Genomic DNA, 25,969 nt, shown 5'->3' with positions numbered 1-25,969 from the left:
CCCACTGATCAACCGGGTCGTTATAAACCAACTCTGTACAGTGAATAAATAAACTATTATAATTTAGACAAGACGGAGGTTTAAAAGAAAGATCTCATGTGTCATCATGATACAGCCCAGCCTGCTTGTCCTACATCCCGTCCCGTTACTCGCAGGCTAAATGGTCATGTGGTGTCTCGCAAAGCTAGACAAAAGCTACACCCCTCATTTAATTAAACGTCACATGCAAATAAAATAAATACATCAAGAAAAACACACATGCTAACAGCTAGTTAACTGACACACTTTGCCGACATTTGCCCTGAAAGCTAGCGGTGAGTACACACATAAACCGATTCTTTTTTGCTCCTTCCTCCCCCTTCTTCCATTTCATTCCTGTCAGCCAGCTCATAGCTGCGTATTCAGACTCACCAAAAGAAAAGAAAAAAAAAAACATGGGGTGGAGGGGAGGGGGAGCACCTTCAGCTCTATCGACCCCTTTGGAGAAAATGCCCTCGGTTGAAATAAAATCTTCACCAGCCGCTTGAGAGTGGCCGTAGACGCAGCGTTCACGACCTGCTGCTAGCTGCTGCTCATCTCTTCTGGTGGTAACACACTTACCTCCTCTTGTCCTGAGGATTGGGTTAGCACCGCCCCCCGAGCCATCTGATTGGTCCCTGATTTGGCGAGGCGCGCTCTGATTGGTCGAGGCTCTTTGTCCGTCAGAGCGGGCGTCGGGTTTAGGTTGGTCCTCCTCGACTGGCGTCTGCGGCTCCCACGGCAACGTCGCCTCATGCAATGATGCACTTAACAGGGTTTTCAAAATATCATCTGCGCTATTTAAGTTGCTTTTGAGTGGAGGGGTTTATCATTTTAAATGTGAAGTCTGTTACACCAGGTGTTTGCGTTTTTTTATTTTCTTTTTTCTTTTTTCTTTCCTTTGTCTCTTATTTGGTGCCGCTGTTGATGACCTTTGTTATTGCCAAAATTAACTGGAATGTTTTGGGGTTTTTTGTACAAATTTAAGCAAAGGTTTAGGAGAATATACATACAATATAGAGATAAATCAGTTTGACACACATTAATCATTAACTAATTAGGAGTATCTGGCCAGATTTGCCAGCTACTGTTGTACATTTGCTCATAATGCTAATTCTGCATATTTCTTTTTATTACACTGTTTATTTTATTTTACTAGGTAATGTTTATTTTTATTTTATTTTAACCTAATCTAATCTTATTTTATTTTATCTTTCTTGTGGTTTTTAAGAGCGTTTACTTTCATGTGCGGCGAAGCCACTGTGACCAAGTAATTTCCCTGGTGGATCATCAAAATCTGTCTAAGTCTAAGTGTGCACAGCTTAATTTGCAGCTCCTCCACCACTTATAAGCTTATTACGGCATATTTAAAATATGTGGTGGCCACAATATGGCCCGATATGCGGCCTACAGGTGGGCGTACAAATCGTCAGTGTCAAGGTTTTATGGTTAAAAATAAATGGAGATGATCAACAAAACCTAACCGTGTCAGTGCCTGGCTCTGTGTGTGAAACTATTTGGTGCACACCGCCACCTGGCGGTAGGGCTGAATACATAGGGAGACCTAAACAATATTAGGAAGGTGGTCATAATGTTATGCCTGATCTATGTACCATGGATTGTTATATCTGAAACATGACTTTGTTGTTTAATAGTCTACTGATGCCTAACGAGAAGAAAGGTTTTTACTTTATCGCATTTAGGATTACATTACAACATTTTATTGAATTAATGATGAGCTTATGTAATACATTATCATATATTAACTACCCGCAGCATGTGAAGTAGGTTACATAGTTCCATGACAACCTTGTAGCACTACATACATAGATTAATTGTTTCCCTCTAAAAGTTTAAACATCTCTAAAGCTCTTCAGTCTCATGTTTGGATTGCATTATATAAGAACCTTGTCTTGTCTAAAGTTGTGCTTATGCATTTGAGCATAAAATGTTTTGGGATATTATGTAACATGAGGAACCGTGCAAATGTTTTAAACACTGCTTTGTTGTCTAGATTCTTATCTGTCATGTAAATACCATCGGGGAGAGAACCAGCTGCTCCCAAATTCATACACAAGGACAGACAGCATGGTCCAAAGCCAAATATTGATTTTATTCAGGTTTGTCTGACTGTAATTCTTCACTTCTGTGTCGTCCTCGAGCTCCGGTCCTCTACCAGAGTCCTGGGAGTTTGAGGGTTCTGCTGGTTCAGTGTCTTAGCTGTTTCTAAGACTCACTCTTCTGGGTTAAGCCTTCAGGTGTTGTTCCCAGTTTGGGGGTCACTGCACCAAGTGCTTCTACTACCACAGGAACCACACTGGCCTTAAACCTCCTCCTCAGTTCCAGCTGGTCTTTTAACCCTCGTAGACCCCTGCTTCATATTACATTATGACCACCTTCCTAATATTGTGTAGATCTCCGTTGTGATGCATCAGAGAATAGACATGGGCCTTCTGGGGGTGTCCTGTGGATCTGCTATGGGCCTCTGAGGATCATCCCACAGATACTTGATCAGTTTGGGATCTAGTGAATTTGTTTTTTTTGAGTTGTTTTTGTTGGAGTTGGAACTGTTTTGTATCATTGCCATGAGGTGGGGGTGTCTGGTCTGGTCTAGGTGGGTGGTACATGTCTAAGTAACATCCACATGAATGAATACCAGGACCAAAAGTTTCCCAGCAGATCATTGTATTGTCAAAACATGGCCGACGTTATTCACGTCTACTGAAGCTTTAGAATGTATTTATATATCTTCAAAAGGATGAATGAAATAAATCTCATTTTGTAATTTGGAAATGTAAAACCATTCATATGCCTTTGCTGTTAAGCTTTAAGGGTTGTTAAAGCAATTCATCACTTTTAGTGTGTGGTCCATTTTTCTTCATTTTTTCTAATGTACTACAAGACTTACACACATACACATTGCACACAGCAGAAAACAGGAGACCGGTGCCGTGACTTAACAGTTTAATGTAAATCCAAGACAAAGTGTGATTACATTTCTACACATATACAATATGCATATGTGAGCATACAAATTCTCATTAATAACTCGATTCACCTCGGAGACCGAAAAAATGATCAAAAGTAACAGTGAATAACAAGCTATAACATAGTTCACCACAACGCGAGCCCCTTCTCACCCTACAGTTAGTAAAGAGGACAATTAAAATAACTATATTCTTCTATTTGACGAAGCTGTTTGTCTGTTAAAATCCTCCTGTGAAATTTACAATGCTATCATTAGTTTTGTCGAAGCCTAATATAAATTCACTCCATTTTTCTACAACGAAAATGATTAAGAGAAGCACACAACATCATAATGGTAACACAAGCGCTTAGTAGCAAGTATTCAACTTGTTAGGAGGTTTAATTAATCCTTTTTCTTATTGTCATTATTATATTTATTTAGACATTCTATAAAGCCAGTAAAATATCCATTCTCGTAACATACTTAATAATATTAGGCTAAGGAACAGGGTATACATAGAACGCTACATCAACAGATTGAAATAATGAGACATCACACCCCGATAAACAAAAAAAGTAAATAAGAAAAAGACAATTAACAGAGAAGTATACTAGGAAATACTGCAGCACACGTTAGCTTTATCGACAAAGAATGAGATTTTACACCATTGAGAAACCATACAGCAATGGACACAAAAGGGGGTCAGGGCCTGATGCGCTCTTAGGTCTTCAGAAAACGTATTTCGCAAATGGCATTGTGCAAGTAGCTATTCAGCAACTTCAGCTACACAAATTTAGAGAATCTGAAATGGAATTGTGACGCGATTCCGGATAATTTTTTTGAACGGGGGCGTATGGCTTTGAATGTAGCTTTGGTCTACCGTGTCCAGATTCCACTTATTAACACCGGAGAAATAACTATTAGTCACTGAAAAACCGACGGGGTAGGACAGATAATTTCATGTTGTAAGGTCGAGCAAATTAGCTGGAAGAAATCAGTCCGTATGCTTGCCTTGTCAAGGATACGAACGACTGAAGACGGTTGAAAGTCGCATCGGTTTTGGTTCTTAAATTCATACGTTCCCACATAACCCCGACGCCAATCTGTGTCGGCATCAAACCCTGACCACCTCACCCTGAATTCCCCCAAGGAATAGCCATCAAAAAGGAGCAGATCCCCCTTTTAACAAAGGTTTAAAAAAAAAAAAACACGTCTATCTTAATGGGCTTTAAGAACGCTTTGTGAATTTCCCGGTGACAGAAAGTTCATCAGCACATGATTTATCCACCTAACACGTGTCCTTAGCTCCTTTGCACTTTGGGAAGCAGCTTTGCCAAACAAAACAAAACAAAAAAAAAAAAAATGAAGTGTGTGGTTCGATGTTGCGTTTCGCCTGTTTGCTTTACTTAGCTTCAAGTCGAGGAGTTTGTTCAAAAGAATACTAATGCAGCACTGAACGGTGCGCCATGTTCTCAGGAATGTTTCCGAGTGTTTCCAAAGCTCCGGGATGAGTAGCATGCACAATAACACCATGAATTGGAAGTTTGAGCGTGTTTCGTACTTGGAGGATGCAAGAAGGCTTCACGGGGATGCTGGAGGGACGCTGCCTTTTTTTTTTTAGTTTTTCTCTAATTTTAAGTGTCACCTTTAAAGCTTTGGAGGTATTGTTGGTTATTTGGAAGGCAGTACTTAACAATAAAAGTTGCTAGCTGGGAAGGCTACACTCACCTCAGCGAGGAGGGAAAAAAAAAAACATCTTAACACTCTACTTAAGCACATTTTGGTAATTGTAAGGTCACTCAGTCTACATTAATGCTCACATTTCTGATTCCCCTTTCTCTTATAAAAACACAAACACATCGGTTATGTGAAACAGAATGACAGACAAAGTGTATCGCACACATTTTCCACAAAAAACTGGGCATACGAGGTTCCTCTTATCTGGATGTTTCGTTTGAGAAAATAGTGACTATTCGATGACGTCCCCCCCTCCAGATAGGAGGACGGTGGTAACTTTACACTAAATCATGGGATTCCGCTGGAGTTCAGGCGTATAATTATTGCATCATGCATGGCCACAAAACGACGTGGAAATGAAAGTAATTAATCGGTCACAAGATCTAAAGCCATTGTCAGATGTCGCAGGTCACGTATTACATTCATTTTGTGCAGGTGACCGTGGTTTTTAAAGGTATAGTTGGTACAGGTTTTGATTAATTCATCTTTACAGGTCATTCTATTCCATGGCACGCTATTGTGATTTTTTTTTTTTTTTTTTTTTACTTTTTGCAAAATGATTTTCTGACAACACTAATAACGCGACACCAAAACATCAAAAACAGAAAAAAAAAACTGGCTTCAATAATAATAATAACAATAATAATAATAAAAACAACTATTTGGAGAGGGGTTAAATAATTATTGATTTAAATCTAGATTCGGGGCAAGAGTGACGAATTATGAACAGAAAAAAAATCAAAATTCTACATGAACTGCTTCTCGTGGTTGAATTTCCAGGAATTTGCGGCTGCATGGAGTACATCAAATGTATGCGCACGTGGATCAGTCCTCATTAGCACTTGGTAAAGCATTTGTTAAAGATGAAACCAGAAGTTATTGCCCGTCTGCTCTAGCAACGCTGCACTGCGACTGTGCTGTGCTGTGCTGTGCTGTAACACGGTGGATCTGACAAATTCTTTGGCGAGCAAAAAAGTGTGACAACATCGTCCCCCGTGCTGTTCAAGCGCGCGGGGACGGGACAGCAGTGTAGCATGGGGTATAATGCCAAATTCCCTCAAACAGTGGAATGTTTCAGTAGTTTGTCTCATAGCAGAGAAGCCAATGGAAAAATCATCTCCCTTATGCGCGTGTGCTTAGGCCCCGACGACGACCTAGAGACAATTAAGTAGATAAAATGAAAATTAAATTAAAAAAAAAAGATTTAAAAAACAAAAACAGAACAGAGTCAAAGGATGTAACCAGAAACATACTATGTAATCACATCTTTAAGTGCCCGGACCCGAGGCTTGCATGCTGGAGCTGACGGGGAGTGCAGAGTTTTTGAGGAAAGTACCAGGATGACAGACCACTCCGGGGGCCCATCGGGGGGGAGGGAGGGAAGGAGGGAGGGAGGGGGGAGACTGTTGGATTTCAAACCTGGGCCCCCGGTGGATTATCATCTGCTCAACACTCGCCGTCTTCAGCGAGCGCTGAGTGCAACACTTTACACAGGTGCACCTTCCCCACCTTCCACGGAATACTTAAACATCACTGTACACCCCCCCACCCTCCCCCCTCCCTCCCTCCCCGACCGATCCGCCCACCAACCCCCGCCCAGGATACAAAATAGAAATGAGCCTGACATATAATAAAAACACACACGCACACGCACACACACACACACACTCTGATAAAACATCCACGAGAATTATTGCAACAATCTCTAAAAATAAACACAACATGTATTACAGCCATGTCAGAAATAAAAAGTTAAAAACTTCAAATGCAAGTACTATGGCATACTATGGAGAAGGAGAGGGGGGGGGGGGGGGGGGGCTTTCACTAAACCACCAGTAGTTCTGATGTGCCCATGTGTGTGTGTGTGGGGGGGGAGGGAGGGAGGGAGGGTGTTATTTGTATTATTGGCTACGAGAAAGTGAAGTTTTTTTGTTTTTGTCTTTTTAAATCAAGCAGCAAACACACTAAGCGACAGCCCTATCGGTTCTCTAAGTGTTCAGGTGTCCCGTCCGTCTGGCCGGAGTGGCGTGGCGTGATGTCTGTGGTGTGTACCTGGTTCGAAGACAAATGGACAGTGGCGACAAACCATCCACAAGGTGCCCTTCCAGGTGTACGCTGTGGCCTTTTTCCCTTCTGCTCCGCCCTGCTTCCTGCCGAGATGCTAACCGAGCCTCGGGCACGCAGCCCCGACTTCCAATCGTCAAACGAACAGCAACAGGACGAAAGAATTCACGGTGTGAGCTTGACGTTCGGGTACGGCAGTGCGCCCTCCGCGGGCTCCCACCAACCACCCGGGCTCAGTATTACTATCAACCTGCTCATTGCCAACTTGCTACCATTTTAGTCCCGTTTAAGATCAGAGAGTTTCGCCCCCTGCCCTCCCTTCTCCTAAACTGACCCTACGCTCTCAACCCGCCTCTTAACTCATGCCTGCACAGTACATCACTCTCTCGAACAACCCTCGCTAGGCTATCTGCAGCCTCACAGAACCACCCTCACGGCAACAATCACTTCCTGTAAGGCCCTTCCCTCGGACTAGCTTTTAACCTTAAAACAAAACGACGACAAAAAAAAAAAAAAAAGACCTCTACTGTGTCTCAAACATTACACTCACTCCTGAAAACTGAGCTTTGCTCCGTGGTCACGAAATCCCCCTGCGTGATTAAAACAAATACCCCAAACTAAAGCCACGTTTCGGGCACCACTGTGATTCACTACATAGCTACAGCTATTCTGTACATGTTCATATTTACATCAATATCCAGAGCAAATGTGACAAGAATGTATCTATAACTTTGGTAAGTACCCCAGGCAAGTTATCTCATGCACACACAATAAAATAGCGCAGAGAAGACGAGTCTCTGACATTAATCTTCATCGTCTATGGTATGCTGTCGTTAAGGAACAAGAAACAGCAAAGGGCTGAGCCTACACCTGGAAGAGAGCTACGTACAAGCGCCCCGATTTAGGTTGTCAAGCCAGGGAAACATGTCTCTCTAAGTATAGCTATAGTCTCTTGTGGCTTTTCAGGATCCAAGCCAAGTAAACTGTGTTGTTATACACTGCCTGGCCAAAAAAAAAAAAAAAAAGTTGCCACTCTAATATTTCATTGGACCACCTTTAGCTCTGATCACGTTAGCATTGTCTCCATGCTTTAGTAATGTTCCAGTGTTGCATTCATTCATTTTTCACCAACATCTTGTATTGATGATTGATGGGAGAGTCTGACCGCTGATCATAGCCCACAGATTCTCAATGAGGTTCAGGTCTGGACTCTGTGGTGGCCTTTAACAATTTGAGCCCCATGAATGCTAATACGCCGCCATGTTGGAATATGCCCATCAGGGAAGGAAAAACTCCATTTTTGGAATAACCTGGTCATTCAGTATGTTCAGGTAGTCAGCTGACCTCATTCTTTGGGCACAATGTTGCTGAACTTAGACCTGAGCAACTGCAGCAACTCCAGATCATAGCGCTGCACCTACAGGCTTGTACAGTAGACACTAAGCATGATGGGGGCATCACTTTATCTGCCTCTTTTCTTACCCTGATGCCCCCTTCCATGTCTCCAAAGTTCAATCTTCATGCTCCCTAGTAGATTGAAGCCTTTTTTCCCAGTTAGCCTCACTGATTAGTGGTTTTCTTAAAGCTACACAGCTGTTCATTCCCATCCCTTGAGTTCCCTTCATATTGTACATGTGGAGTTGATCTTATTTTCACTATTAAACATCAGCCCTGAGTTCTACTGTTGTTTTACTTCAATTTGATTCCATAAAACCATCACCATTAATCAGGATTTTTATCCAACCACATTTCTTCCTCGAAGACGATGGTTCTCAACTACGTTTCTAGTTTTTAATGATGTGTTGGATGGTCCTTAACCCAATTTTAGTAGTTTCTGCTTCAATCTCCTCAGATGTTTTCTCTGCTTGATGCATACCAATGATTTGACCCTTCTCAAGCATGTTTTCCACGACTACTGGATGGTGTCTTTCCACATCGATGAACATAATCGCCCATGCAGTAATTATCCAATAGGAGACTCGTACCTGTTTGCTTTGTTAAATCCAGGTGGCAACATTTTTTTTTTTTTTTTTTTTTGGCTGGGCAGTATATGTGTAAGGCACTACGAGGGAAACAATGGTCGAAACCTAAAGACTGAAGAGGGTTTTTTTTTTTTTTGAAGAGGTGGACTACACACGCATGGCTGACAGTAGCACACACAGACAATCACATTGTACATGCCTATGTTATTATAACCACTTTGTGCAATCACATTGAAAAAAGAAGGTCTATTGGTATCAGGGGGGGAGGAAAAAAAAAAGTTTTCATCTTGAAACAAACAGGTGCAGACTGCTACATTCTAAGAACGGGGCCCAGCTAAGACACCTAGCTAAAACTGAAGTATCATCATAAAAGTGAAAGGAAAAATATCTATAAATACACACAAAAAAAGTTTGTTGTCTCCTGTTGGTTATATTTCCAGAAGCCTCCTCTGCTGGAGAAGGTGGAGTGGGAGGAGTAGCCTCTCTTTTCTCCCCACACCGTGAATGATTTGGAAATACTAAGACAGTTCAAGGCCATCAATATTTTTTTTCTTTGAAGAGCAGCAGGTTTCCGTATTTCACCTTTTTCCCAAATCCCTTGGGATTCCAAACTTCCAGTCAGTAACCCCTGTTCAACAGTCACTTCCCAAATATGAGAGGGGAGAAATAAAAAAACAAAACAGTACAAAACCAAAAAAAACAAACCAGAAAACGTCCACTGTCCCAAAGGGCCTGCTTCAAACTTCCCTGTTAAACAAACGAGACATCACTTATTCCCATAAAGTAAAGCAAAAAAAAAAAAAGGCAAATAAAAGCAATAACTGGCCCTTCGAAAACAAAAACGATCAAAAGAAAAACTTCTTGAACTGTACCCCTCTGAAAATCAACCCCCGTCTTTCCCTTCTAGAGAGGCTGCAAATCGTATTTTTTTCTTTTTCTCTCTGTCGTTATATCTTCAAGTTATACGTGACAGTTTCATGAGGATTGCATGTTCCTCTGTCTCTGTTTATGTCTGAGGTCGAGGAAGGAGGATGTCGACGGGGCTCCGGGGGGTTGGGTAAAGGGGTGAGTTGGGTAGAGGGGGCGCGGTGGAGGGAAGCAGCAGCGCCGGGTCAGGCTCTCCAGTGTCGGTCAGTGTCTTCTCTAGAGGTAAGGGTACTGGTTGACCTTGGTGGGGCTCAGCGGGTATCCAGTGTAGACAGTGGAGGCGGGGGAGGCGCTGATGTAGGCTTGATGGGCGAACTGGGCCTGGTACTGGCTGTGGTGCAGGGTGGGGGAGGGCAGGACGCGGTGGCCCATGCTGACCGGGACCTGGTGGACGATGCTCGGGGGGTAGCTTCCGTGCTGGACCGCGTGGCGAGCCGAGCCCTGCGACGCCACCAGGTGGGCCACGGTGCTGGTGGAGCCCAGAGCGGCGGGGGCCGTGTAGGTGTAGAGGTGGGGCTGGCTGGGCAGGTGCGTCGCGGCCAGGTGCGGGTGGACGTTGCCCGTGTGCGAGGGGCTGTTGTGATGGAAGGAGTACGGGGCTTGGGCAGCGATGTTGGGGGTGATGTAGGCTTGCTGGCGCCGATGTGCTCCGTTTCGCTCGGCTACCATGTGCTGCTGGGCCTGGGGGAGGAAATGAAAGAGATTTAGTAGTACACACAGGCTGATACAACCGGACAAGACAGATCACTCATGCCTCCCCATACCTGGCTGAGATTGAGAGGCTGCTGCTGGAGAGGGTGTGGCCCTGAGCGCTGCTGTCGGTAGGACCCGCCTCCAGATAAGCCCCCTGTTATGTGATTATTGCCAGACGCCAATCCATTGGAGGATTTGAACTTGTACGCTGAATTCTGATGGTTCATTGCATCTGCGGAGAGGAGAGGATAAATAAATGTCTGATGAACGGGAAAGCATCTTTAAGGCGAGACATGGCAGCAGGGAAGTCAGACTCTCTTTGGTAAAAGGAGACGAAGGTGGAGACCATCAGCAACGTATCATCATTCATGTTTCACACTTGAATGAACTTGATCTGATATTTTGATATTATATATGTTGATATGATTATATGATATGTTTTGAAGGATTTGAGCAGATTTGGTTTTGGTTCATAGCAGTTTCCAATAAAAATATACATGATTTTGCAATGTCAAACTTGACTTTTTCTGCTACTCTGAGCCAGAAATTTCCACTTCAGTAGCTCTTACACAAACCAAACCTTCCAGATTTGTTCCTAACTACATTTAACTACATTCTGCAGGTATTTACAGAGAGGATTTCTTCACCCAGAGCCTGATTTATAGAACATTTTACTCCTAAAAACATGGCAAAAATTGAAAACTAATACGTAAACAAAATGAAACAAGAATTTTGAACCTAACTTTCACCATTATTCAGATTTCTGTGCTGGAAATGTATTGAAATTCGCACATATTTAAGTAGACAACTCCTCATTTGCATATTTAATTATAAACACAAAAAATCTGTAATACAAAAAATAATTGTATTTATGTAAGTAATCAACTGGAGAAGTTCCATGGTGATATCTATTAGTTACTATTCACCTGTAGTGTAGATAAATACAAAAAAGCCACGAGGCTTTTGAAAGAATCTTTACTTTACCTGGCATCAGGCGCTCGCACTCATTCGGGACGTCGTTGTTCTGGGTTTTGAGAGGTGGGATGATGATGGTGCGGGGGTTCCCGTTGTTGTAGTTGTCCAGGATGGTGGTCTTTGTGTCGTAGCTGTTGTTATTGGGGGCTCTCGACTCCACGGTGTAGGGACTGTTGTTGCTGGAACAGTCAGAGTCTGGTGAATCATGGACCGTTACACAACTGATGACATTCTTTCTCTGCTTAGAAGACGAGCTGGAGAAAATAGATGGCAAACAGGAGAAGAGCCGTTACAGAAAATGCCAAGTTAGTAAAAAAAAAAAAAAAAAAAAAAAAAAGTGGCATATCAGATCCCAGACAGTACAGTTGTTACCATTGCTTGTTCATTTTCTGTCCCTTCCGACTCACTTGCCTTGTTTGTCTGTGTAACATATTAGACCATTAGGTTGTTGACATGTTATTGTGTTTTTTTTTGACAAATAACTCCATAAAACGTCGAGTCTCAGAGATTAGAACTGGCTTTGGGCAGCCCGGATACCATTTTACAGCTCTTTATTATACATCACATCACAGTTTTATAGTCACAAAGTTAACCCTGCAAACGGAAACGTTGGGATGCATCATGTACAATGGTTTTAATGCTGTATGCTACACATTGTTATGAATAAATAACAGAAGGTTTCTGGCCATGAAGCTTAGTCAAAGTAGATGCACCCCAGGTTTCTGTGATCAGGAATTTTTAGTCTTGATCTTGGCTAATTTAAGACAACTGTCCTACAAAGCCTACAACTTTCTCTATGTAGGAACCTATAGGAAGATGTTAACCCCAGTGAGCGAGCGACGCTGACGCCCCAAACACCAGAACCGACCTGTTGTTTTGTTTGTGGTCGTCCTCTTCGTCCGTGTCGCTGCTGATGGTGATGATGCTGACCGCGGGGCTGGGCGTGTCCGGGATGATGATGGTCTGTCTGGGGGCGTGGTGCTGGTGCTGGTGGTTCCGGGTGGTGCTTGACGCCTGCTCCGCCTCGCTAGCCCCCCACCCGGTGCCGCCACCGCCGCCGCCACCGCAACCCTGCGGGGGCGGGCAGTTGGAGGCCGGGCCGTTCTGCAGCACGGCGCACCGGGGGGGCGTGTTCTCTTTCACCCTCTTGGAGCGCTGCGGGGACAGCACCACTTGAGAGGACGACACCTCGTAGGCCGACATGTTCCTTAGGGACAGACAGACAGACAGACAGACACGACTGTGAGCGGTTATGGACGTCAAACCTCAGCCTGCAGCGAGTCCAGCAGTGAGTGCGTTTAGGTACCTGGCAGACATCTGGTGCTGTTTGTTCTTTTTGGAAGAGGAGTTGTTATTGGTTGAGGGCTGCCTCATAACATGTGCCACTCCCACATTGAGTGTCTGGTTGGATGGGAGTGTGACGTGGCCGGCCAACAAGGCTGGCTGTTGCATGATGGGATTATAATGGCTGCCATGAGGATGAGAATTCCTGGGAAAAAAAAAACAAAAAACATTATTTATTACACAACATTAAAAGAAATAAGAAATCTGCAGGTGAGGTAGAAATGCATACAATATCAGAAAATACACCAATATACCAGTTATGGTTGCAAAGGAGTTGAAAATTTCCGTTAAATTTCTGGAAACTTTAGTCAGGGAATTTTAGGAATTTTGGAAATTTGTGCGAATTTAAGGCCCAATGGAATTTATGGACATTAATTTGAATTTACAGGGGATAATTTAAAGAAACATATATGAGCCACATACCAACATAAATATAAACATTTCATTTTTCCATACAACAGATTCATGTTTGCCTGGAATGGAACTCCTGTCTGCTGCATTTGTTGAGCTCTAGAGGAATTTTTGTGTCATTCTTCACATTTGTCTTTGCACAATATTTGCACATAGACAAAAACTTGGCATCAACTTTAGCTGGTGTGAAATGCTTCCACACACTGGATGGCGTACGTGGCATTTATCTGTTAAATAAGGTGACAAAAAAATACAAATATGTAGATAGTAAGCTGAGCTTATGGAAAGGTCAAAACTTTTAAAACTAAAAAAAAAAAAACATCTAGCAGGAGGCAGAAGAAACAGCAACACATTTTGCAGCAGCTAGCATCACAATAAGTTAACTTCTAATGAAATGGTGCTAGCTAGCTTACATGTAGCATATCTGGTTTACCAGTAAGCTAGCAATACATTTAGATATTGACACTTTTTGAACTTTAACGCCATAGATCAAATATCATCTACCTCACATCATCATCAAAACTTTGGCTCAAATGTGTGTCTTCAATACTGTGTCTGTGTTGTGGACTCAGAAAAGTTGTTTTAGTCGTTCAGAATTCTAGAAATCATCGTGCATGTGATGGAGGTGTGGCATCAATAGCTCTGCAGGAAATAGCGTGATATGTCCCTGCTGTGATGGAGCAGTAACACGTTATACTCAACTGTACTCACATCAAATCTGAGCGTCTTAGCCAAGATTATGCTCCAACAATTTTCTACCAACTATAGTTATGTTCCTAACCTTTAACCTTGATAATTCACAGTTTATTCCTGTTAATTCCCATAAATTCCTGTTGAAACTTTGAAAATTCCTGTAATTTTGCAACCCTAATACCCCCTAATCGAACTGGATGTAGGCAACGGATTTAATAGGCATTTCCCAAAGCTGCCAGCAGGTGGCAGCAGCCATCTTATCTCGAGAAGACGAAAGGAAAAGGGGGAATAAGAGCAAAGAGGGAGGGCAGAGGAGCTGACACCAGCAGCTGTGGAGCGATAGCTCTGCAGAGGAAGTGCGACACTTTCCCAATCGTCTCTCTGAGGACAAGAGAGCTGCCACTGGACAGGAAGGCAGGGAGAGACGAGGAGGGGGAGGTGTCTTGTCACAGACGGACAGCTCCAAATGAATCCAAGCATGCACGAACCCCAGCAGCCCTCCGCACATGCACATTATATACTCGCTCCCTCCTTATCTCCGCGCAGATTGCCTTCTCCCATCTATCCATCCATTTATCAAGTAATCGCAGTGACAGGCTATACGTCGAACGGTGTCTATACATGTGCATATATATATGCCATCTCCCCGAGGTGAATCTGGACACTGGTATTCATTTGGAGGTGATTCATTGGTGATAAAGGACACGCTGCTGGGAAGGTAACAGGTTCCTCTGTCAATCAGTCTTATGGAAAAACCATTTCTAATGCACACTTTGTCACATCGGGGCCACGCACCGCTACCGGTCTCTCAATCAGAACCGAGCCACGGGTGATGTTCCCAGAGAACAGTCCAGGCTGAAGGCCATAATATTTATCCGAATTCGAAGTGAAAGGAAAAATGAAAAATGAAAAAAGGTTGTCGTTCACCTCCAGTTGGCGAGCGTCTGTGTGCTGCTCATGGAGTCGGGGATGACAGTGGCGTGCTGGACTGAGGTGTGGGTGAGCTGCTGCCAGGCTGGAGGCAGCAGGATCTGCTGGGTGCCGCTGGGCCAGGCCTGCTGAGGACGGAGAAGAGGGGGAGATTTAAAGGTCAGGAAAAAAAAAGAGGAGACGATAGCCACCATAAAAGAAATCAAGGACAAAGGACTGCAAAGATACTCAAGATTATATTTTTATATACATCTTTTTTTTTTTGTCAGGTTTCCAGTTCAAACATTATAAATGCATGAAGAGAGGAAGCGCGTTGAACTCGAGCTGATTAGTTTGGGTGGGTGGGGGTAGTGTTGTGATAAATTACACTTTCAAAAGTGCATAACAGCTGGTTTGAAGTGGCTCCTGGGCATGCAAAATGAACTCCGCCGACTTCAAGAAGACATCCATCGACAACAGAGATAAGAACCGGACTTAATAACGATGTACAGCGCCGCCTTCCTTTGTGTGCATGCGTGCGAGCGAGCGAGCCAGGTTATGTGTGCGTGTGCGTGCGGCATTAGAGTGATTATGTGTTTGACTTGAGTCAAATCAACCTATGTTCTAATTAAATTTGCAGATCTATTCAAGCCGCTCTGAAGGAAAGAGGCTACTTTGTATTTGTGATGCAGAACGGGACGAGCAGCGGTGTGTAATACGTGCCCGGGTGAGTGCGCGCGCCTGCATGCCTGAACACGTTTGTGTGTTACTGTGTGTGTAAGCCTAATAGTTTAATGCAGTCGTATTGATTAGCACTTTAACGTCAGGGCTAATGAATTGTTCCTTTAATACCGCTTGCACATCTATTTACAACGGCATCAGTATGTGCTGCGGCACGCGCACACGTTTAAATGAGGGAACGGACAGACAAAGAAACAAAAAGAGAGAAAAATACAAAGCAGATCATCTGTTTATTTTTTTATCTATTAGGTTTATCTGAAAAGATGCTCCTCAACTCACACTACGGACTCTGCCCCCAATACCAATGCCAATATTTAAAATATACCGTTATTTCTGATTTAACACTGTTGATACAGAATTTGAAATTGCTAGGCACTTACTTCACACATTACATTAAATGCACATTTTAGATTGTTTTCTGTGTATAGTGTTTGTGTTTTTGTGTTTTATTTGTAACGTGGTGTCGTAGGCATCTCTGCCTGTCCTGTGGGTTTGTGTTGGATGCTGTTTTGTATTTTTATTTTTGGACCACAGATGGAAATTAGCTTTTTGCTAAATCTGATGCAAAAAGAGATCTATTCATGTCTGATTAATGTATGTCCATGAACTTAATAAAAAAAAAAAACTTTATTATTTTTTTATTTTTTTATTTATTTTGGCTGCACACAAAGTGGCTGCTCTGCTCTCTGGTCTGGTTGCCGGTTGGATTGTGTTTGTTTGGGGCAGGTTGCAGAGTCCAGTGCTGCAGGGGGCATCTGGAGGCTAGCAGGGCCGCCTTGTGTGTGTGCACCGATGACTGACATCTCTAATGGAACATTCTGGAGCTGGAGATGGTCTTTACATCTAAGCCAACATCCAAGGCCTTTTATCAACATGCCATTAAGGGACTCTAATACATCCATCCATCTCCTGCTCCTCCTCCTCCTCCTCCTCCTCCTCCTGCTCCTTGCTCTATCTCCATTCCTGGCACTCTACATGCCTCTCTCACCAGGCGTCTGCGTTGTGTAAGCAGCCTGTCTGCCCTGAAATAGTAACCCAGTTAAGAGGCCGTTTTCTTTCTTCTCAGAGCCTACCATCACTATCAGCGGCCACCGCCTCCTACCTCGACCTACACTCCCTGGGTGAAAACCCTTTGTCACCTCAGGGCTTTCAAAGCCCCAGCTCTCACTCCTCAATTGTTTCCACATTTTCTGCATTCCTGCTCCAGATAAAGGTCCCGCTGGTTTGCCTGCCCGCCCGCCTGCCTCCCCGCTCGGAGCCTCCTTCGGTCTGCCCCCCTCTCCGCAAAAAACCCAGGTGCTCCAGTCTAAACTTGTACCGGCTCCAGGAGGGCATAGAGGGCACGGGTGACAGCGAGCAGTGGGTGGATGAAGTCACAGGTGGGGGGCGGGGGGGGGGGGGGAGAGGCAAACACCCACTCAGTCAAGCCTGTGAGACCTCCCACAGTAGAGGAATAAACACAGTGAAACGCACACACACCCCGTTATTAGGTGTGCTGTACGCTGGCCCATATAAACCATCTGCTTATGTTAACTATTGCCTGCCTTTGTTAAACATGTGTGCAGACAGAGGTTACAACACCTGCTGAGCACGGCAGCGGCAACGCGTCAGCGTGTTAATCAATGCAAACAACATTTTCGCAAAGACTTTAGCTATTTTTTTAATTTTTTTTTGCTGTTACGTATATCTCATCCATGCATCTGCTGATGTCCTCTGGTCATGCAGAGCCTCATCCAAGTTTCCCCTGACCTCCGGGGATCCTCTCAGGCCTGTAATTTGGAGCGCCTGACTTGGAAGGAGCCGTGGAGCTAATCACCATTTGGTATCTGACAGATTAACCCACCATAAAAACGCAAGCATGTGCGCACACATGCACGCACACAGCTTTGCCGTCCGCCTGCCTGCCTGCCTGCCTGCCCGCCCGCCTGCCTGCCTGCCTGCCTACTGCATGATTAACTGGAGATAAGGGAACGCTTCAAACTCCCTGGATTCTCAGGGATATTTAAAGCCTGCATGGAAATTTCCATAGGGAAAGAGGTGGTGTGGCAATGGAAGTGGTCGACGGTCTGTCTGTGTGTGTGTGCGTGTGTGTGTGTGTGTGTGTGCAGAGAGAGTGATGCACAGTCACTCTCTGTTACTCGCAACAACTGTATATTAGCAGCTAAAGCTCCGGCCTCGCTGTGCAGGCTCCAGTGAAGGCCTTCTCTGTGTGAAAAGGCTCTTGCCTTTGAGTGCATCAGACCGTGGCAGGCTCAGCCTCCAGGAGAGTAGGGCAGCAGAGGGGGCAAGTGAGGGGGAGAGAGTACAAGTTGAGAAAGAGAGAGTGATAGAGAGGCAGGGAGCAATGCACAGGAAAAGCTTGCCTGAATGCACTCAGGAAAAAACAGCTGCCAGCAGGGGCAGGGTCAAGAACATTGAGTGATTTCCATCCTCAATAGATACTATTCTTAGTGAAGTACTTCGAAAAAAAAAAGAAAAAAAAAGGTATGCAGAAAGCTTTGTTTGAACGGTTTAAAGTTCAGAAATGTTCCCGACAGGCACCGTTATTGTTAAGTTCCAAATAACTCTATTAGTTCATTCTCCGCATGCGCGTCTCTCCGTACCTGTGTGAGGAGGCCGGGCTGAATCTGCAGAGGCTGGGCACCAGGGGCTTGTGTCACGATGGGAACGGCGTTCTCCATCCGCACGGAGTAACTGGTGTGTTTGGAAGGGGACGCCTGCAGCCCTGCGCGTAAATAAAGCAGAAGCAGAAGGGACGTCAGCAAATATCTGCCACCCGTGAACAGTAAGATCAGACGCCGTGCTGGAAATACGACGTGGCGAATCTGCATTCACGGGCCCCCTTCTGTTGCAGACGTTCTGTCAAATGATTAATTGTGTCCAGTTATCAGTGAATGACAGTTTGCATGGTGTGAAAAAACAAAAAAAACAACAACAAACAAAAACAGACACGTCAGAAAGCCTTGTCATAATATGCGTTTGTGCACTGTATAGTACCAGATAAATGTGTTTCATCTTTATATAAAAGACCTGCTCTAGTGCAGATGCTCTCCTCTTCTCCTTTTTTTCACACAAATCCAATTCTGCTCATTTATGCAAACACGTACTGACCGGTAGCAGCTCCTTACCTTGGAAACCAGGTGGGCAGACTATGAGCGCCTGCTGGAAGGGGTCAGGCCGGGCAGCGCAGAGCTGAGGAGCCCCCGGCTGCAGGGGCATGCTCCTCTGGGCCACAGCTGCCATGGAGGCAGCGGAGGGCTGGTAGAGTGCAGATTGGTAGTTTAGTATGGAGACATCGGGACTTGCAAAGGAAAGGGTGGCATTGTTGGTGGTGGAGGAGGGAGCCAGGTTGGTGGCCTAAAGGAATGATGGGATCAAAATAAAAATCATGAGAGGGGAGGCGGCGGCGATGGGGATGAAGGGAGAAGTGGAAGTGCTCAGGCATAATAAAAAACAGAAAGATAAATAGTCCGGGGCAAAATATTGCGAGCGTAAAGATGCGGAGCAACCGCTGGGTGAAAAGATGGATGGGTGAGGAAAACCTGACGACGATGGAAGAATGAGGAAATTAGGTGAAGGATTTTGACGCGCCTTAAAATATGCAGACTGTTGATTTGATTAATCAGGGGGAGCGAAAGAATGGGAGCAGAGACGCAATCAATGCTTCGGTTCTGACAATAATCAACCATCGATGAGCAAAATGCCACCAGAGCAAATTCTAACTGATTTAGTGGCATTTAGACGTCGACTAGAATAATGCGCTGCCGGACGGGAAATATACAGTCCAGCCACAATATACTGCTTTACATGTCACAGCGGCATAAACACCTCCCTTATTAGCACTAAGTGTTCAAGTCATGAGGAGACAGTTTCATGTAAATGTTACAGAATAATAATGAGGCGATATAATAAGCTGCAGCAAAATTTGACATTTCACAACACAGCTTCACTATCTAGCCCCCGAATCAATTACGACTGACAGGAGTAATATTTCACAGCCAACAGTTATTGTATAATTATGTAAGCTTAGGTAACTTCGGCATATCTTGACCATTAATAAGACATGAGGAATACTGAGACCGCCCGGGAACATCCGAGATACAAACAAATGCTTTTAGCAGGCACCATTTGCTCAGCTCGTAAGTAGTGTTTGCTCCACGAGACACTGTCTAATTTTAGCCCTTTTCATTAGGTGTGCGCGGGGCGGAGGGAAATACAAAAGACAGCGCTTTCATTTTTCATTTGCTTTCTCTTTAGAGTGTTCGATGAACACCAGGGGAGAGAACATAATCAATATGGCACTGTGGCATTCATCATAAACAAGCTCAGAAGCGGCAAAAAAAAAAAAAAAAAACATGTCGCAGACGCATTCCAGTCCTGCGAATGAATCGAGGAGAATAAATCACTAACTTAAGTCTGCCTACATACCCTGAGAGCTAGGCACAGAAAAGACAGGCTGAGGGAATGTTAATCCATTTAAATCACGGCAAGATGGGGTTTTTTTTATTTGTCGCATGCTACACACCGTGAGCCGACTCGATATAGTTAGTGATAAAGAACTCTGTTTACTAAAGAGATGGGGAGATCGAGGTGGGGGAAGGGGGGGCCCGAGAAGGAGTTGTAACTAAGCACAATCTGGAAAACCTTGCAACCAGACGCTCAGTGATTCCGGCAGAAGCCAGAAATCAGCAGTTTCGATTCACAGGCCGTACGGGAGAGAGGAGCAGTAAAGCACCACGGGCTCAACCCAGGGAAATGAGGAGGGAGACAGAGGATAGGATAGGAGTGAGAGGAGGGGTGGAAAAAAAAAAAGGAAGCCTGGTAAAGGGATTCTTAAGGCCTGAAAGCCCCAGATTGCAACGCAAGCAGGAAGTGGGGCTTGTCATGTGTGTAATCAGCACTTTGTGACAATCCCACAGGACCTCGGGCACTGACAGAAATGCAGGCGGATAGATATACATGCACCAAGGCAGAAAGGAGGGCCAGTAAGCATGGAAACGTGCAGTCAAATAGGAAGAATGAACAGGGGAGGAAAAAATAGACATTGCCACTCACACACTGCTACGCTGTTTAATTTATTCTTTTTTAATACACATATATTGTATATTCTATGCTTTTATTTTGAAAGTCACGCACACTTTTCTGCTACCTGAACTTTTACTTATTCATTTTGATTCGGCTGCACGCGATATCATTATCTCCGTCATAATCTAATCCAACGCAAATCCAATAAACCGCAGCTAAACTCATTTACATACTTGCATCCGACGGCACAGGAGTTCGGCTGCCGGCATACGGATGAACGCGCTCTCACCTGGCTGTGCACAGTGTTCAGCTGGTTGTTGAAGGTCATGGTGAGGTTGGTGGAGGTGCTGGGGGCCACGTGGGTGATGAAGGGCGTCTTGCTCTGGTTGACGGTGTCGTACATGTTGACGCGCCGCTTGCAGATCTCCATGTTCTGGAAGCACGACTTCACGCTGCAGAGGAGGAGGAGGAAGAAAAGGCATCAGCGCGGCCATTGTGACTGCGTGAACAATGAAGAGCGGGGGCCCGGCTGGCGCGTACTGTGTGCTGTGCGGGAAATCGAGGAGATGGGACATGGTGACGAAGGGGTGGTTGAGCGTTTCGATAGGGGTGATCCTCTTGTCCGCGTCGATGGTCAGCATCTTGGTCAACAAGTCGATGAACTCCCTCCTGTCGGCCTTCTCCGCCAGCATGTCGCTCCCCTCCAGGTCCGACGTCATGTTCACCTGAAGGCACGAACGGAGTACAACACATTCCTTTCATTATTACACAGGATAAGATGTTGCAATCCCTTGGCAAAACACATTTAGAAGCCCAGTACAACTGAAAACCGACTAGCAGCCTAGCAGTCAGCTACCAGCCAGCAACCTACCAGAAGACACCAGCTAACTAGCCTAGCAAACAGCAGTAGGCACATCATTGGGGTTTTCAAGTCCCTTCATGTCCATGTTTTGTTGAGTTAGACCCATGACACCTCAAGAAGGCTTGACAGTGAGTTCCAGCATCCTGGAGTCACCCCCCTCCATGCTACCACCACACAACTGCATGACTTTCAACTACTGAGACATTAGCTTAGTGCTTTTTACTGCTAGTCAACAAAATACACCTCACTCCCCAGCAGGGGAAAGGTGGGATGAGGATATAGACCCAGGTTCGGGTAGGAGATGAGTATTGAAGATGCAGAACTGAACCGTGATCCGCACACCCAAACACAAAACCAAACTACCAAACAGTCCTACAATTTGCCCGGCACATGCAGACCAAACCAAAGCTAAAAATTCTCAATTCTACTGAATAAGTGTCCAACAATCACTAACATTCCTGAAGAAAACTGTCTCCCTGAGATTTTTTTTTTCCCACAGAGGAGAACTATTAATACTCAGGAGGTCTCACAGGTTAGGGCGTCAGCGTGTGCATATGTGTGTGTGTGTGTGTGTGTGTGTCACAAAGCCTAGTGATAACCTCGCACCTTAGTGACATTATAAACATTTGCACTGTATTCATAGCCCCACTTGAAATATCTCCTGGCGCCTTCACCGAGATTTTTATCTGGTCCTGAGATGTGAAAACAAACAAAAAACATGAACCTGATAAACACTGCCACTGGCCAGTCACTTTTTTTTTGAAAAAAAAAAAAAAAAAAAAAACACTTCACACAGGACCCCATTTTGCAAGTACTTCTTAAAAAGCTGACGTGGGAGAACTTAACCTAAATATGTTCTGAGGCAATTCTGGGAAGCTGCCTTAGAACAGTGCGGCTCAGGCTGTGCTTAAATAAACGGGCGAAGTAGCAGATTTGTGCATTAATACATACACAGCGAGCAGGAATTAATTTGTTACGCAGTTCCGACGGTTTGGGTCCACTTTTAGGGCTGTCATGTGGGCTGATGGTCCGTTTCATTTACCACGGAGGGTGGAATTTGGCAACGGGAATGAGTTATCAGCGTTCCAGTTACAGAAGTCGGAAAACTAGATGCGTGCATGTGTCCATGAAAGTAAATGAATATGAAATATTAATTGATATTAACTCATATTATTGGAAAATGTTAAACTAAATTTAGACTATGTTCAAGAAATTGTAAATCGAACAGAAAACTTGAACCAACTCATGAGTTTTTTACTAGAGTTATCCACATTCAATTAAATATTCAAAATTTTTAATTGTTTAATTTAAATGTAGAAAAAAATACACTGCTGATCACAATTTGCCACAATGGTGTTTCGCACTGTTTTCGTGCGTGTACTTCCCATGTAACACATATAACCCTGGTTATCCCATTATAATTTACACATTACTACAACGTGATGATTTTGTAAACACATGTGTGTGATGTTCATGAAATAAAAAATAAAATTATGTTTTGTGACGAAATGCATGATGGGATATCCACCACCCGAACAAGCCGGTTGTCGGGCAGAGACGGAGACAGTGGCAACAGACAGACAGACAGACATTCAGACAGTCTTGTTTATTGTGACTGCTGTGCAGTGGTAGCAGGCCTGTTTTTCATAAAGACGCAACGCTTATCTGTAGGCCTGCTCCAGGGGCTATCAGATGTGCTGCCAGTCAACACAGTAAATCTGATTCAATTCTCTTTCTCCATGCAGGTTATTCGGGCTCTGTAACCATCCCTCTCCCCGCTTGGCATCTCCACCAGCTGTGATAAAGGAATAATCTGCAGAATGAGGTGAGAAATAATCACATCGTCCTCTGCTAGTGGAAGAGATGACTTTGGGGAAAGGTGCACAGTCTGGTGCCACAATAATCAGGCTGGATGAAAAGGAGCCCGGAGAGGAGAATGAAATTTCCCCATCACCTATAAAATGAAGATATTTCAATGTTTGTAAGATATCATCGTGCTTCCTTTTCTTCCAGGAAGGAATGAAAATGGCTGCTAAAATGCAAAAAACAAGGGGCTTCGAGTGGCCTGGCGTGTCTGGCGTTTCAGTGGAAGCACATCTGTGCCGTGAGGAGCACTGACATGCCACTCCGGAGTGAGGGCAGGGACGGCAGATGTCGAGCAGTGGGACAGATTGGGCTGTGCCTAGGGAGATGTGGAGCCAGGAGGGCGGGATGAGAGCCTGTCTACTTCACAGATTTAGCTGCAACTTCAACACTGAATAGAAATAGTAGCGAAAGAAAGAAAAAAAAAAGTTATCTTTGTAAAAGAATTATTAGGTGAAGACCATGCTGCTTTTCCTGCCATGGCTGAATTCCTATCAACAGAGATACTGCGGGATCGCGGATCAAAGGGAATCCATTTTCGAGCAGTTCCGGCCTTCCTTCCATCTACATCAGGCCCCCAGCGGGGCCTTCCATTCGCTGTAAGTTGGTGTCTGATTTACTCAAATTAGATATACTTGTGACTAAAGCCTCCCCACATTTCCCACGACTGAAAGGAGGTTCATTATCTCTTTCTGGCACTCAGCCCCTCCGTCTTGCAGGGCCTTCAGCTATATCATCTATTATACACGCAGAGACAGATGTCCACAATGCTGACTTGTTTATACGGGATAACGGATAGTGAGATGGGGCAAAATAGGCAGTTTTCTCCCACATTAAGCCCCGCGCAGCTCTGCCGTATCTGTATCTCTGTGTTTTTGTAGTAAGCCGAGTCTGGCTGCAGCAGACGAAGACAGGACACAGAGCTTGAAGCGTAGAAGACAGAGATGACCCAGGGGATATCATACCGGTGCAGGTTGGTTTCATTAAACTATGTGCTTTGTGTGTGTGTGTGTGTGTGTCTGTGCTAACTGTAAATTCAACAAAGCCAGGAAGCGATACTATCTTGCCCAAGTCGACAGCATGTTATTCCAGACAGGCCTGACAGCGGCCCTGGGCGCTACTGGACAACCGTAATTGTCTCCATCACTTAAGTAGCTACATGAGTTGCGTATCCACACGGAGAGTTTCCAGAGGCTACTGGTGCTGCTGTTTGGGAATCAAGACGACCATATTCCAAAAAAAAAAAAAGAAAAAAAAAAAAGCTCCCTTAACTCTTATCTCTTGGCTAGTCATTATCAGGGCCATGATCAAGGAACACAGTGACAAGGGAGAGCTGTCAGCGAATCGAAGGGCCTTGGGAAAACCCTTGTAATTTTTCATCATCTGTGTCACGTCTCCCAGCACAACCAGCGTTTTGGCCAAGCGAGGGCGAGCGAAAACAACGCTCACTATCACTCACTGTCACGCATGTCCTTTCAAAATGTCACAGGTACACGAGAAGTTTCCCGAGCACGGAGCAATGAATTCATTCCGAGTTAGAGTGGAAAGTGATATCACGCACGTATCTGCCTTCCTATATATATGTCACGCAATACAAGTCATGCATAATCACTCCCTAGGGTTATGTAAGATCTCCTAAGTAAACAGGTGACAGGCAGTGCTGCAGGGAGAGAAGGGCTAACCAGCTGAGTCATGCAGTCATAACATTGGTTTGGGTGCCACTGAGCTGGGCTGAAAACCCTTGTGGAGCATGTGTGTGTGCGTCAGTATCTCTGAATCTATAGGATCTATAGTTTATAGCAGGGATTTTCAAAGTGTGGGATAGTGAGCCTGTTGTGATCCTGTTGAAATTTTGTAACTTTGGTGCTAAGTTTCAATATGACAGTGGAATATACATGGTTGCAAACTGTCATTAACTAGCACCTCTTTGCCAATAACACTCAGTACGTTTACATGCACGTGAATTATTCCCTTAATCTGACTTTAACTGGACAACTTAAGTGCCTTATATGACTAAGACAGATAATGCAACTGGAACCTGATTTTCACTGGCATGTATTCGCCTTAATCGGACTTTAACTAGACAAAGTTTGTGCGCATGCTCCACAATCACTGTGCTGGCGTATGACCCCGGAACAAAAACAACTAAGAAAGTCGGTGTAGGGCCCAGATCTGCTTGTATGAGTATCTGGCGCTTCCAGATGATGTCACGATGTAGGGGATGTTGTCGTGTTTTATAATTTCTTGGACAACAGGAAGAAGCAGGAGCAAAGTTTTGTCCTTTAATTCTTTGGATAAGTTGATAAAAGCTGTATTTGTATTTAATCCTTTTCAGGATAAAACTTTTTAAATCTTTTTGCGCCTACTATACAAACGAATAGATCAAACTTGAATTATTTTGTCATTTTATTACTTTATTTTTTAGGAATAATGTGCTGTCATCAGGGTTTTTGTATTTTGTGGAAAGTTAAAAATTATTTTAAAAAAACTTTATTGAGCTATGTCTTCCAAACATATTGTAAAAGATAAATTATACTTGTGTTGTCTGACCACAAACTGATTTTGCAGTCCGACCCGAATGGAGCTGAACGTAGCCGAACACACAGTTGACGCCAGCGGGAAAAAAAGCTGTACTTTATCTGTCTTGTTGTTTTTTTAAAATGCCAGGTCAACTTGACAACTTATCCGTCACTTATTCGATTCTCTCCATTGCATGTAAACTGTGACAAGTACCGCATTCAGAAAGTCGAATTTTGA

At 44.3% G+C, this 25,969-nt stretch overlaps 2 protein-coding genes across 8 annotated transcripts in view; both read right to left on the bottom strand.

Annotated features, from left to right (window-relative positions):
- si:ch211-1e14.1 (UPF0606 protein KIAA1549) overlaps positions 1 to 1,105 on the bottom strand; it is a 40,618-nt gene extending 39,513 nt beyond the window's left edge. For all 3 annotated transcript variants that reach the window (XM_047596222.1, XM_047596224.1, XM_047596223.1), the window contains exon 1: positions 412 to 1,105. The gene's annotated coding sequence lies outside the window, so the exon portion shown is untranslated. The remainder of the gene's footprint in view (positions 1 to 411) is intronic.
- A 1,860-nt stretch (positions 1,106 to 2,965) lies between these two features.
- The window catches only part of hipk2 (homeodomain interacting protein kinase 2), a 76,469-nt gene continuing 53,465 nt past the window's right edge, over positions 2,966 to 25,969 (bottom strand). Inside the window, exons 6-16 of one of the 5 annotated variants that reach the window (XR_007113592.1) lie at positions 21,028 to 21,212; positions 20,777 to 20,939; positions 18,591 to 18,819; positions 18,066 to 18,187; positions 14,740 to 14,870; positions 12,671 to 12,853; positions 12,233 to 12,571; positions 11,374 to 11,618; positions 10,461 to 10,621; positions 5,977 to 10,377; positions 2,966 to 5,877 (exon numbers count right to left, since the gene is read on the bottom strand). Coding sequence is in view for 4 of the 5 variants with exons in the window: in XM_047597216.1 (XP_047453172.1) it covers positions 9,913 to 10,377; positions 10,461 to 10,621; positions 11,374 to 11,618; positions 12,233 to 12,571; positions 12,671 to 12,853; positions 14,740 to 14,870; positions 18,066 to 18,187; positions 18,591 to 18,819; positions 20,777 to 20,939; positions 21,028 to 21,212 (2,223 nt within the window). In the remaining variant the exon portion in view is untranslated. Of the gene's footprint in view, positions 10,378 to 10,460; positions 10,622 to 11,373; positions 11,619 to 12,232; positions 12,572 to 12,670; positions 12,854 to 14,739; positions 14,871 to 18,065; positions 18,188 to 18,590; positions 18,820 to 20,776; positions 20,940 to 21,027; positions 21,213 to 25,969 lie in introns of all 5 variants that reach the window. The other 4 variants (XM_047597218.1, XM_047597219.1, XM_047597216.1 and 1 more) reach the window with 4 other exon arrangements.

The sequence above is a fragment of the Mugil cephalus genome, chromosome 10, assembly GCF_022458985.1.
Source record: "Mugil cephalus isolate CIBA_MC_2020 chromosome 10, CIBA_Mcephalus_1.1, whole genome shotgun sequence".
NCBI classification, from domain to species: Eukaryota; Metazoa; Chordata; class Actinopteri; order Mugiliformes; family Mugilidae; genus Mugil; species Mugil cephalus.
Note: the sequence above shows the minus strand (reverse complement) of the source record. Positions and strands in the feature narration are given on the sequence as shown.